The sequence below is a fragment of the Thermobia domestica genome, chromosome 6, assembly GCF_964235325.1.
Source record: "Thermobia domestica chromosome 6, izTheDome1.hap1.1, whole genome shotgun sequence".
Classification (NCBI taxonomy): Eukaryota; Metazoa; Arthropoda; class Insecta; order Zygentoma; family Lepismatidae; genus Thermobia; species Thermobia domestica.
In genome coordinates this window covers 134440166-134455569 of record NC_137459.1, presented here as the reverse complement: position 1 = coordinate 134455569, position 15404 = coordinate 134440166, and the positions used below count along the sequence as shown (strand labels likewise).

The 15404-nt window shown below is 32.4% G+C and overlaps 1 protein-coding gene across 2 annotated transcripts in view; it reads right to left on the bottom strand.

Annotated features, from left to right (window-relative positions):
* Window positions 1-15404, bottom strand: part of Dhc62B (Dynein heavy chain at 62B) — a 321508-nt gene that overhangs the window by 29177 nt on the left and 276927 nt on the right. For both annotated transcript variants that reach the window (XM_081762141.1, XM_081762142.1), the window contains 3 exons: window positions 13991-14212; window positions 5908-6087; window positions 1382-1660 (listed from right to left, as the gene is read on the bottom strand). In XM_081762141.1, coding sequence (XP_081618267.1) covers window positions 1382-1660; window positions 5908-6087; window positions 13991-14212 — 681 coding nt within the window. The remainder of the gene's footprint in view (window positions 1-1381; window positions 1661-5907; window positions 6088-13990; window positions 14213-15404) is intronic.

Genomic DNA, 15404 nt, shown 5'->3' with positions numbered 1-15404 from the left:
TAAGTGGAACCAGTTCTGGCCTATTTTCGAATTTCTTCATCCCAGGCATTATATTTAACTTAGCATTGAGAGTTCTCAAAGCCATGAAATATTCAAATTCATCACCTACTGTTAAGAAGAACATACAGGAAGCATAACACAAGACGAACATGATGAACCACACAAACACACACACACAACGTTGAGCGGAGCGTTAACTATCACGAGAGAAAACTAAAAGACTATTATGATAGAAGAAAGAATAGACACAGAAGGGTCTTCAACCCCGCCTTGAGAGCTTAAGCATCCACCAACCATTCCCTGTGCTTTAGAAAGAATAAAAGCTGAAGTGAGAATAAAGATGGCTGTTTCACATGTGGCAGCAAGTACTGAAGCTTTCAGAAGAGTAATGAGTAACAAGTTACTGCCTTTTCCCATTTATTTTTGTATTTTTCTTAGAAAACCGCCAACGCAAAACATAAATCACACGAGAAAGTCACTTTACCTCCAAAAAAGTAAATTTTAGTGACAAATTTGAAAAAAAAAAAAAAAAAAAAGTAACTTTTAGTGACCAACTTGAAAAAAAGTTACTTTTAGTTTTAAAAAAAAGTGATTCGCTATGAGCCCTGAGATTTCATTGTCGAAAGGATTGGAGACAAACATAATCTTTTCTTTGGAGACAAACATATAAACTTAAACTTTTAATATATAGATTATTACAAGTTATTATTATAGGTTTGAGTCATGTATTATTATTAGGTTATACTTCTCCATTTTGTTGAAAATGATTTTTTTTTTTTTTTTTTTTTTTTTTTGTATTTTTGTGAAAATGTTAAAAGAAATTAGCAAAATGTGGTCGTTTGGTATTTTCCTTTTAAAAAACGAGCACATATTAAAATCTAGTTATAAATAGCTTGATTGACTGGGGAAACAATGAGAATGTCAGCATCGTGGCTATTTGTTCTCATCACGATAAAGACTACTGACCAAGTGCATGGATTGCCACCAATGTCCAAACCTAAAAGGCAATAAAAATGATGAAAATTGTACAAAAGAGAAAAACAAATGCTGCTGGAAAAAGAATAAAACAATAAAAAATTACAAGAATACATAGAAAAGATAAAAACACATAGCAATGACAAAAATAAATATTAAAAAGAATAAAACCAGAGCAAGAATTAAAACGAGTGGCAGCTAATGGTTATAAATAGCATTAGCATTTCGTGAAAAGCCTTATATACTAAAGTACGTGTACTACTACATCTATTAGCTATATATTGCATTGTATTTCTTGTTTTTTACTGTGTGCACTGATTGGCAATTGCATGCATAATGAGAATAACTACTTTAGTGTCTATTTATTTAAGTTAAAAAGCTAATAATAAATAAACACAGATGATACCTGTAGTTGTTTAACAGAAATATACAGATCAGATTCATTAAAGCCATACGGTATATTCCAGCCAAGAGGACCATATTTCCTTCGTTCTTGTACAACAGCATGGAAGAAACACAGAGAAAAGAGCAATTTGTGAAAAGCATCTGGGTTCTTTTGGCAGCCATAATAAAAATTAGGATCATTAATTGGGTCGGTTTGGTATGATTTCAAAATATTTTGCTTTAATCCTGTTGGAGGGTCATTTGTCATTTTCACACCATTTTGTAAGATTGATGGTGGAAACTGAAAAAAGAAAAACGTTATTTATTTTTTTGGAAAGTAGCAAATAAATAAATATTAACAAGAAAAGAGCGATGAATAAAGGTATCCTAATGCACATAAACATATGAACTAACATAATTTGTTCTACGATTTTCGATTAATCTAGTGTGATATAGCATCCAACATATGCTTAATAGCCAACTAACTTGATTCCTTAAAATTTAATTTATCTAGCGGGTGAGATTTTTTGATCAAATCTCATCACAGAAAATTAATAAAATCACTATTAGATTAAACGTTTTACTGAATTATTACACAAAATAACTTTTAAAAAATCCATATGTGAAAGATACTAATTCAATTGATAGATATAACTAACAACAGTGCAAAAGAGGAAATACCCAACTACTTAGCATTCTCTTAAAAAGATAACATTACAAAAGTTATTTGTTACCACACTTTAGATGAAAATGCATTTCTTCAAAACGAAATATTTGAACAATGTTCATGGCCATAAAAATCTGCAATAGTTTTGGATCAAGCATGTAAATAACATTTGTTCTATGATCTATATTATAAAATTCAAAGTGACTATGTTTGTGACTATTAATCTCTTGAAAAGCCCACCGATCTCGATCAAATTTTCAACGTAGAAGCAGTTCTGGCCTGGGAGTGTTTTTAGCTATTTACTTTGACGCTACAACTTAGGGGAGAGGGAGGAGGGGGACAGAAAAAAATAAATAAAACTTAATAACTCTTGAACCACCCGACCGATCTTGATCAAATTTTCAATGTAGATGAGGTTCTGGACTGGGATGATTTTTAGCATTTCACTTTGACGGAATAACGTAGGGAAGGGGATGGAAGGGGATATATACAAAAATCAATAAATATAAAAGTAAAAGTGACTATGTTCGTAAATTAATTACTTTTGAACCACTCGATCGATCTCAATCAAATTTTCAACATATATGAAGTTCAAACCTGGGAAGTGTTTTATCATCTCACTTTGACAGTAGATCTTAGGGGAGGGGGAGGGGAGATATATGAAAATAAATAAAACTTAATAGCTCTTGCACCACCAGACCGATCTCGATCAAACTTTCAACACAGATAAGATTCGGGCCTGGGATGTTTTCTTCATTTCACTTTTACAATACAAGGAAGGGGAAGATATATGTATATAAAAAAAAAAAAAGTCACTATGTTTGTGACCATCACGCTTAAATCACCCGACCGATCTTTAAAAAAAAAAAATCAATATACATGAGGTTCGGAACTGAGGTGATTTTCATCATATCACTTTAACGGTAAAATTTAGAAGAGAGGAAGGGGAGGAGAAAAATCTATAAAAATAAACGAAACTTAATAACTCTTGAGCCACCAGACCTATCTTGATCAAACTTTCAACACAGATAAATTTCGGGCCTGGGATGTTTTCGTTATTTCACTTTTACGGTGGAACCTAGGGGAGGGGGAGGGGAGAGATATATGTAAAAATAATAAAAATAAAAGTGACCGTCTTTGTGACTTCATCACGCTTTAACCACAGGACCGATTTTAATCAAATTTTCAATATGAATGAAGTTCGGACCTGGGGTGGTTTTTATCATATCACTTTGACGGTAGACCTTATGGAAGGGGGAGGGGAGAGGACAAATATATAAAAATAAATAAAACTTAATAACTCTTGAACCACCCAACTGATCTCGATCAAATTTTCAACATAGATGACGTTCGGGCTTGGGATAATTTTTATCATTTAACTTTGACGGTGCATCATAGGGGAGGGGGAGGCGGAAATATATGTAAAAAATAAAATTGAAAGTGATTGTTTATGTGATTTCACTCTTGAACCACCGGACCGATCTCGATCAAATTTTCAACATAGATTAAGTTCAAACATGAAATTATTTTCGTCATATCACTCTGACGATGTAACTTAAAGGAGGGGAAAGACATTTACAAATGATCGTAAATGACCGATATTAGTGTTGAATCTATAGTTTTTGAAGTCACTGAGATGAACAGTGACACTTCTGATGCCATTTAAATCAAAATTCAGCCCCGCAAAAATTGTGGGAGGGGATATATATATATATATATAATCAAAATTACCGATATCGGTGTCGACTTCATACTTTTCGGAAGTCGCTGAGATGAACAATGACACTTCCGATGCCATGGCCCGCAACATGGGGAGGAGAGGGTATATATAAAACTCATCAAAAGTGGCCAAGGAGCGCTTTAATAATAGTAAAAAGTGACTGACTAACGAAACATATTACTATTCTTTCTTAATTTAACCCAGTGAAGCGGGTAATTGATGCTAGTATATGATAGATAAAGAATCTGATAATGGACAATGATTTTTTTTTTCTTACGGTTTTGATACTGACTTTACAAACATCAGTGAAAAGAAAATAGCATTAGTTATGTATGAAGTGAGTGCTTGTTTCTAGATTGTGCAATGCCTTATATTATAATACAATACATTACGCTAAAAGAATCTTAGATACTGGCTCAAAAAGGGTAAACCAGGCTAACTTTGCCGGTACCGTAACTTAACTACCTGCTAAATTTGATACCATATCCCCGAGATCGTGCAAACATAGGTAAGTTCTTTATTATTATTATTATTATTATTATTATTATTAATTTTATTATTCTGTAAATTGAGTACTTGTAAAATGTAGTCATTTCCTGTAAATAGAATAATGACCAAAAATGGTTTCAATATATAAAATATATAGGGGAATTGAGGTTTAAGAAATAAGTTGAGGTACACAATTCAAGAATTATATATTTCACCACATGAAAATGGTTTATACTAAAACGATGAAAATTTCTTACATATTATATGAACACTACAGGATAGTGTAAAGATATATAGTAATTTGTAAACTAATCAATTAAGCAAATACTCCAGAATTCAAGCTGAATTCGTATTAATGATCAACCAGTATCAAAGAGTAATTCTACAAGAGTTTCAACTAGTAATATGAATATCTAAAATATTACAACATATCTTATGTGTATAGTAATCATTCAATCGAAAACAATAGTTTATATATACACTTCTCTTTCCTTTATGCTTGTCATTTATGCACATCATGACAAACTTCATTCAAAGAATTCTTCATACCGGGAAGAAAATTTGAGTGCACTGTAATTTTAATCGAGACAACACAGGAAATTTAAATGAGCATTGTAGAATGTTCCAAAGGATACGTAAAGCTATAAAATATAAACTGTGCTGCAAGGCAAATTGAACCTAAGTTATGTACAGCAATCACTGAGTGCAATAATATTTAGCTATTCTATCTAGGCAATTTTAGATAGACATATAGAAATAGTACATATTCATGTAAAGGAACTCCTTATCCTGAATCTTCTGGTAACTGACGCATATTTTAATTTTAGTACCTTACATGATACTTGAAACGTGTGTAAAATATAGCTTTCAGATCCTTATCTAGCTATATTATTCTCCTACAAATTTACTTTCGCAGATCACTCTCCTTAAGTGGAAACTTTTCAGGAGCAATTTTCATTTATAGTAGCACACAAAAGAACATAAGTGATAATTAAATAATAATAATAATAATAATAATAATAATAATAATAATAATAATAATAATAATAATAATAATAATAATAATAATAATAATAAAGACATTATTATTATTAAGCTGCATAGTACGCTTGTCCACTGATATTAACATCACTATTATCTTACATGGTATACAGAATAACTAGATACATTTTACTAAGATACTAAAATTTATTGGATAAGCCTCCTGGTAAATATTTTCGACCATGGCAAAAGATATCAACTACTACAGTGTTTGAAAGTACAATTGAGTAATGAATACCAATTCTACTACTAAGCAATTGAAGTTCTTACTAAATCTTTTATTGTCGCAGCTATGTCCAATCTAAATTTTATTCAATACCGTGCTGTAACTACGTAAGAATGCTTTTGACTACTTTAATATTAAAACTTTATTTCGCCTAGTAACTGTAACAAATCATATTTACGGTTGAACGGATCTTGATTACACAATTTACAGCTACATGTTGTTTCGAACATCTTTTAATACACTGTTGTTGCTATTTCTTGCAGCATTTATTAATTTACATCATAATTGTCCAATTAATTTTAACGGATAATTTAGCTTTAATTATTACATAATAACTTCTAGTAATACAAAAAATAATTCAAGATTTCCGACAAATGAATTACAGCTTAGAAAGTGTATACAAACCTTATCTGATGGATAACTTGTAAGCCAAAGTCTAAACTGTTGGTGTGTATTTGTAGAAGTTAAACCCTCGCAAATTGCATCTAACTCTGGCATCCAAGATATAGCCAAATGGCAGTTTTGTAGACATACCCAGTCACCCTGCTCTTGAGCAGAACGAATCATTTTCAGTGCAATAGGACCCTACAAAAAAAGTTATGGTTTCTTTTATTGATTTCAATCAATTACATGGAAATGAAACTATTTGATCTCAAAATTCTGAAAAATACATAACCATCATCATTAAAAAAAAAAAAAAAAAAAAAAGTATGATTATAAGTCACCGCTTAGAACAGGTTTATACAATCACAATTTTTTTGAAATTTCACATGAAAGAAGGGGAAATTTTTACTAATATCATATGTTTCTGTTAAACTACTGGACGTAAACTTACGAAACTTAGTGTGTACGGATGCTTTTTGAAACACCAAATACGAGTATATTATTAACGTGTTCAAATTCAATATGGTTCACTCAAGTGATGAGAGAAAAGGGGTTTTGAGTACGTTTGTTTGTCCAGTTCTCATACAAAAATTACTTTGTGGATTGGGACGATTTATATTATAACACATCGCTAACTGGGTATGGTTTATATTGTAATATTGTAATTTATAATTGAAAATTTAACCCCGACGGAGACGAGAGATAAGGTGAAAATTTTAAAGTATGAAAATTAATATGCAGCCAATTTTGTAAACTGTATTATCATGGAAAACAATGTTTTGTGGATCGACATTATTTTGGTATGATACGTAACAAGTATCACTTGGCGAAGGTTTTCGCAATCTCGAAGTTTTCGAAAAGCCATTCTAAAACAGATGGGGTAAATTTTTAAAATAACCATTGGATATAGACATGAAATTTGGTATATATGTGATTATTTGCTTTGGAAAATACAAATATACCACTCACTTGCACGAATTTAATATCAAGGACGAACATTAAAGGGTGCAGGAGGTGATGTGATATTTTCGAGTGCGTGTAGGATCTAGTCTTTCAGAGCGTTTTGTCCAAGAAAATAGTGTTCCACAAGGAAGTGTACTAAGTACCATTTGTTTGCCATCGCCGTCAACATTGTTCTATCGGAGCTCCATTCTCCTGTCAGTGGTCTGGTTTATGTGACGATCTCGTAATTTATTGTCGCTCCCGACATCTTCGCAGCGTCGCTCGAAAACTTCAACTGGGTCTACATAGTTTTGTTCGCTGGTCGAACGAGACAGGATGCTGCAGGTCCTCGTACTACATACCCATGGTACATTTGTGCGTGTAAGGGTTTCCTCTTCTACGAATTTGTGTGGCCCTCTCTCTCTCGTTGCTTCAATTTTATGCTGTATCCCCATGGCTGCTTTATACACCAAGACTTGATTCACGCTTGTCTTTGCATCCGAAATAGCACACCAGTTCCCAGGTATACTGGCAGGAGTTTGCATCATTATCACAGCCGTACCCTGATTTTAATGTGTTTTATACGGATGGTTCTAAGGACGGGAATACTGTTGGCTGTGCCTTTGTCACTGACGAGAGCAGCTCAGAATTCAGTTTGCGTCGCCTGCGTTCAGCATATACTGCAGAATTAACTGCAATTAAGCTTGTCCTCGAAGATGCGCTTACGCTTTCGTTACGTCGTGTGCTGTTTGCACCGATTATCAGAGCGTGGTTATGAGCCTTCAGTAAGCACACCCTTGTTTAAGACATTCTTGTGAGACGCCATCAGCTACAACAACAGGGTTGTGTCGTCGTTGTCTGCTGGGTGTCGAGTCATGTCGGCATTCGGAGAAACGAACGTGCTACTATAGCTGCCAAGCACGCCACCTTGGCTGTGGTTGCATTGGAGCATAGTCTTCCTTGCTCCGATCTCTACAGCTATTTCTATACCTTGATGTGCTATCACTGACAAACAGATTGGAGCAAGACAAATTAAAATAAACTTCACGGAGGTAAGCCACGCCCTGGGAAATGGAACACATCGCTCGCTCTCGTTGTAGAAATGATGTGCTCCTAACGTGTTTACGCATCGGACACTCTCATCTGACGCATAGTTATTTGTTGCGGGGTTTGAACCATCAGTATTGGGAAGAATGTATTGTCCCAGTGAATATTCGGCACATTCTTCTCGCATGTCCTAAATACTTAAAGCTCAGAGAGCGTCACGGACTGTCACTTATACTTGATCGTGCATTGGGCAATGATATTGCTATTATTGAGCGTGTCCTCTCTTTTAGGCACGTTTGTGACATTGCTCACATTTTCTGAGTTTCTTAGTCTTTTCCTCGTGTATTTATTGTTGCTGTACTTTTATCTTTTATTCTGACTTTTTATTGTTTTCTGCACTATTTATTGTTATTCTTACATATTTTCTCTATTGTTCCAATTATTAGTATTAATTGTTATTGTTCTATATTTAATATTTATTGTTATTGTTATTTATTTACTATTTGTTATTTCATATATTTGTTATTCTCATATATTTATTATTTTACCTCTTCTTTTAGTTTTTTACTTCTCTTTATCAGCAGTATTTTTGTTATATTTTGATATTTTTGTTTTTTAGTTTATTTATGGTAGTCGTGTTGATCGTGACGGTGACAAATAGCCTTGATGCTGACATCTCGATTAAAACGCAATCAATCGTTCCCTTTCATGAGTAAAAGACTGCCAAATATTTACAATTTGGGGTTTTATCCTATTATCCTCTTTCATGAGGCTTTATCACATTATATGGTTATGTAATTGAGCATGTGTGTCCTTCCCTTTCACTGGACGTATGTACATTAACGCATCCTTTAAAATTTTGGAAGGGGTACAGAGGACCACTCCTTAATTTTGGGAATTGTCAAAAAACAAAAAATGGCAACTGTTCTCTAAGTCCGAAATATACATTTCTGTAAAATTGGTTGGTAACAGTTCTCTCCTTCTATGGGTAAATAATATGCCAAAAATATGAACGTAAGCAATACGCTGTACCACATGGTTGGTTATTAACCTAATGTATATTCTTTCATGATTCTTTATCACGTTATATGGTTATATAGTTGAGTACAGGGGTTAATTCTCTTTCATAGAATACGAGTACTTTGATACTCCCTTCTCAAAATTCAGGAGAGGTACATAGGACCACATCTTAAATTTATCAACTGTCAAAACGTAAATATTAGTAAATGTTCTCTAGAACGTTGATATATACCTCTGTAAATTTCGTTGGTCCTACTTCTTCCCTTCTTTAGATAAAAAGAATGTTAAAATATACCACGTGCACGCAAAGTGTTTGGTTATTGACCTATCTTCTTTGAAAACGCTTTATTATAACATATGGTTATATAGTTGAGTATGGGGATCTTTTATCTTTCGTAATACATGGGTACATTAACGCACTCCTCTTAAAATTGGGAGGGGAACATAGGACCACCCCTTAAATTTGGGAAATGTTATAAAGTAAAAACTAGAAAACCATACTTCTGTAAAATTGATTGTATCCTTTTATAATAAGAAAATGTCAAAAATACATATAACCGACACGGCGGGAAACTTGAATTAGCATGAGGTGATATTTTGAATGTATTGCTTCAAGATTCACTAAGATGAGGCATTATTGTAAGATATGATCATTCATATGGACGAGTACATTGGTTCTTCTCTTGAATAGGACATGGATACCATGATATACTCCTTTAAAATTTTGGGAGGTGTACCTACCTTTGGGGGGTACCCACCTTTAAATTTTGGAAATTGTTAAAAAAAAAATGGTAAATAGTCTCTACAACTAAGATCTATAGTTCTGTAAATTTGGATGGTCCATGTTGTTTTCTATTATGAGCAAAAAATTGCCATAAATTAAAATTTTGAAAGTTTATAACCTAATTTAACCTATAAGATATGGTTAAATTGTAATATATGATTATATGAATGAATACAGGGTGACATTTTGGTTCATTGGACATAAGTACCTTGAAATACTTTCGGGTACTCGGGAAATTTCGGGAAGGGTACATTTGGCCCACCCTTAAATTTAGGACTTGTCAAAAAATGGTAAAAGTTCTCTACGACTTGTGTACATATTTTTTGTAAATTTGAATGGTTCACGTTGATTTCTTGCATGAAATAAAACATTACCAAAACTTAAACTTCGAGGATTTTGACCTCATCTAAGATGAGAGACTTTATTACATCATATGATCAAATGTATGAGTACAGGACATAGTGTAAGGTCGTTGGTGGAAAATTATCTTTAGTAAAATCTGATTGGTTTATTCTTACCTCTAACTTCAAATTTCGGGCTTGAAACCTGATAGGCACTTATTGTAACCTATTAATATACATCAACAATTTCACACTTTGAACCCTAGGATTGTAGTTACGACTCATAGTTTGTCATTGGTGAAAAAGTTATTCTTGGTGGAATCTGATTAACTCATCAATTTGAAATCTTTGTTTATTACTTTTTCAGTTTTGGAAAAGTTTTGTTTAATTCTTTTTTTTTTCAATCACACCGTTTCAAAACGTATAAGTTTGAAAATTTCTTAACCCTAGTATTATAGCTACGGCTCACAGTCTGAGGTCCTTGATAGAAAATTTTAAGATTTGAAACTTTACAGGTAACTATTAAAACATATTGATATACAGCAACAATTTCACAGTTTGGACCATAGGATTTGTAGTCATGACACACAGTCTAAATGTAATATAGTTGAATAATTGAAACCATTTATTTATTAATTGAATAGTTGAAAACCAAATAAAGTTTGACGGTTAACCGTGGAACGTTTTTGTCACAATGTCTCTGGTTGTCAATGTTTGTTTTACTACGGAATGTAGTTAAGTTTTTTATTTGAAAGTTTTTATACTATCTGATAGATAATTATTAAAACCGACTGATATGCAACAACGGTAATTTCATACTTCGGACACTACTTACATCTCATGTTGAAAGTTATTCTTGAGGGCAATATTATTGGTTGATCAGTTTCAAATCTTTGTTTAAATTTTCTGTCCGATGTTTTTGAAAAGTTTTGTTTAAATTTTTAGTTTTAAAAAAAATCGATCACAGTTCGATTTTTTAAAAATTTTAGTATTGTAGTTACGACTCATAATCTAAGGTCATTGGTGCAAAGTTATCCTTAGTGCAATCTGATTGGCCAGTCAGTGGAAATTTATTCTTGATGCAATTGGATAGTCTGATCCCCCTTAAATTTTTGTTTAAATTTTTCCAATCACAGTTTGATTTTTAAATTTTTTGTTTGAAAATTTTCAGTTTGAAGATTTTGGTTTGAAAATTTTGATTCGAAAATTTAGGTTTGAAAGTTTTGGTTCAAAATTTATTTTGGTCACTGTTTTCAAATTTTTTGCCTGAACATATTTTCAGTTTAGAAAATTCCTACATTCACTTAAAAATTTTGATTAAATGCTTTAGTTTGAAAATTTGTGTACACTTGTTGAAGAATTTTCACTGTTTTGATTAAAGTTTTTAGTTTGAAAACTTTGTTAAAAATTTGTTTTCATTGGTTGAAAATTTGTAGCTCTGAAAAAATATATAAGCTTAAGGAAAGAACGGATACGGTTTAGAATAAAGAAATCTGGCAACACGCTCACACGAATTTCATCATCATGATGCAATCACGCATGTCGAAACAAGTTTATGCAACGTCAGCAGAATTGTATCGGATTCATTTATGACGTTTAGATACTACTTGTTTCCATATATAAGTATGGATCAAAAATAGTATTTGTCACAACGTCATCATGGCTACTTGTCACAGTTTCTAAACACGTAATGTATTAAAATCATTTACCACGATTACCAATTTACAACAGAATGTACCTTATAGAACCTTAAGTAGCCAAGTTATTAATACAAGACTTTGATTACGATGACTGGTGAGTCTTCAAAATGATAAAAACATTATTTTACTTGCAATCCATGGAAGCCACAAAACAAAAAGAATTACTAAGCTTCATAAACACTAGATCTATATACTTAATCTATAAAGGATTACTTGGAAGTTGTCATCAATTCCGTTTTAGTACACAATTCCACGAAATGTCAATATATCTTAATGTTGAAAAGAACGCTTCGTGGACCTCTTTTTTTTGTTCATTTAACGACGATAGATCTTACAACGTGAACAAGACATCATCAGCATTTCATTTTAATGACCACGATAATGTATTCTACTTTGTCAGCATAAAGATCGAAGCAACAGCAATCTCGTTCATGATAAAATCATTCGAGCAAGAGCATTCTGATTAGAAAGATTTGTATTGCTAACGATAAAGTGTTACGAAGAATTCTTATTTGCCTACTACTATCCAGTAAATACATTCAAAACGTAACATGTGATTGTTGGCACAAGTTCTGCCTCGTTTGAACCTGTAACCTGACTAGCAAAGCAGAACTGTTTAGTGTGCAATGAGATATTAAAGAGTGGAAAACATTGCTTATTCTAGTTGACGATATTATTGATTATTTTCATGGTGAACTAGATGTAACAATTGTGAAATCATTAGGCAGAGACAACCAAGTAGTGCTGCGTAAAATACTTGGTGAGCAAATGGTGCTTCTACGTAAGAAAAGTACATTACATTGTATACGGCTCGTAATATTGCAAACTGAACTGAACACATTTATAAATTAGTCGGAGTCTGTGAAACAGTGTGTTGCAAGACAAGTGTATTTCTGAAAAAGTACTATTTTGAAAAATTTGTAATTCATCTCGTACATTTATGGAGACTGTGTGAAACTTGTCAGCGACATTCAGAACTCGTGACCAGCATATCCATGACTAACGTACGCTATGTTACAATGTCTCTCATGGACTTAATCAGGGGTGCAGACTCTATATTAAAATAACTAAAAAAAAAATAATAAAAAAAAATCGGTCGTTACTCATTCGTATACGGAAATAAATGTTCATAACTGTTTTTTAAAAATTTTTTCTTCGCTTTAATATTTTTCTTTGCATGACTTTTGACTACATTATACAGAGCCATGCCTGTCTAATTCTGAAATAAGTTTAATACTTAAAATTACAATTTAATACAATTCATTCAACTACCATTTGTCTCCTATTTCAACTCCAGCGTCCTGTATACTATTGAATTAATTAAACTATTATACGTTTCTACGCATCAGGGTATTCTCAGTAAATAAATAAATAAACAGAACCTAAACATCTCACTATTGGAATGAGATCAAAACTATAGTGCCTCAACATGATCTCCTATACACTAAATGAAATGGATCTCTTACCTTAATAAAATTTTCGTTAGTATCACTAAAGAAAACAAAGATAATATTTATATAACCTGCATGGAAATGAAATTAATCATGCTGTCTGTAGGACCAGCATTAACAAAGTCGAGCAAACTCGAAACATACTCAGACAAGTAAGTGTGGCTGAAGCTCTAGAGTTTAATTTTTCCACACAAAAGTCATGATAGTATCTTAAGTAAAAGTCTAGCCTGGTTCTACTTCCAAGAACGTGTTTTTCCAACTGCAACACGAACGCAGGGTTTCGGATTCGATCACCAACGATGTCATGGTATCTATTAACCTATACGACAGAAATATAGGGCGTAATGTGACACACACACACACACACACATACACACACACACACACACACAAAAACTTAAGGCTGACTACGCTCTTACAGCCAGAGTAACTGTTACTATTTAAAATACACAATAAATTATTATTTGTACATAAATCTGTCGTTAGACAAGCTTCTAAAAATTATAGCGTTCATTACTACCAGGGAATGAGCCAGGAAATAACGAACTATGTCACTGTGAGCTTCCCAGTAGCATCACGAACGGAATACTTGCTGTCTGTGCGCATGTTTACAGTTTAAAATAAATCTTTTCCTTCGAGACTTTGTTGTTACGTAAAAATTATTTCACTAAATAAATTCCTGAACAAAATAATAATTTATATATGTCACGGACATTCAACGCTTCTGTAAAACTGACGAAAATCGAAATATAACACACCTATACTGCTACAATATAAACATAAATATTTCATCCATGAATTACTATAGAAATAACTTACCTGACCTTGCCCTAAAGATATGGAATCAAACCTCTCTGAATAACCTCGCTGTTCAGCAAAATTTAACAAGGATGACATTGGGTCGGCTCCTGGTGACAGCAAGAAAATTAATGGCGTTAGGCAGCTTGAATCATTGTAAGAAACCTCAATATTAAATATTGGGGGGTTCACAAAGTCTTCACCTAAGTTCTTCACCACAAATTGACTCAAAGCAAATAAGACCTGAAAATAAAAAATAAAAAAAACCTTAATGGATGAATATACAAGCATAAAAGTTTTTTTAATAAATAAATAAATAAATAAATAAATAAATAAAGCGTCTAAACTACAAAATTAAATCCAAACTAACGCTACGGTTGTAGTGCTCATCTTAAGCATGAGAAAAAGGAATCGATACTGGTCTAATCAAATACATGTACTGTAGCTTTTTCCCCTTTCGTTTTTTTTTATTTTTTTATTTATTTGTTTTTAAGTTTTTAAAAGTCACTATCTGAGATACCTTAACACAAACAGTGAAATCAGTTAGAACTCACAAAGATTAAGCTGATAAACTTAGAACAAAATAGTTTTACAAAAAGCCTAATATTTAACAAACATTTCTGGAAGCTCTACAGACCCATGCAATCAAACTACTTAATTATAAATATACAATGTATATAAAATGATTTTAATAATTTAAAAAAAAACATTGGATTAATTTACCGTTAACTTCATAAAAAATAAATTTCTGGGTAACGTTAATAGTATATGGTAAAAAAAATGGAAAATATTTAGATATATGTTTTCACACAGCAATAACAAAATTGTACATTGATATGACACATGAAACTTTTGTACCGTATATATATATATATATATGTGTGTGTGTGTGTGTGTGTGTAATCACCTATTAACGTCACCTTGTCACCTTCAACAACAAGGACGGAGCCACTACAAACCGTTAATATTATAATATTATACAGTGAGCTATCTGTGACGATCTTATTCTGCTTGGTCTATGTCTTGTAATTCCGTCCCACACATTCTGTATCTATGATAACTAATCCAACTATTAGTGCCACCTCTTTATAATGTGTTTAAGGCATGTCTCGCTCCTTCCAAATCTTTACTGACTTGTTTAATTAAAAATATACTACACAGAGAAAAATATTTCAGGAATATTTATTAGGTTGATAAGAGACCTATGGACCAAAAGCAGGGTAAAATATGTATAATGTTATGCAGATCGTTGCAGAAATTAAACACCTATGTGCACGTAAAGTGCGGGCTAAATTGTAACGCATGTTATCCTAAATATTGCCATTTGCTTTTTATATTTTCTTTCAAGGTTTTACAGCACAAACATCCAACTTCTAATACAGTTTTAAATAATTTTAACCAGTTAGTGCAAAACTAGAGATATATTGACAATAAA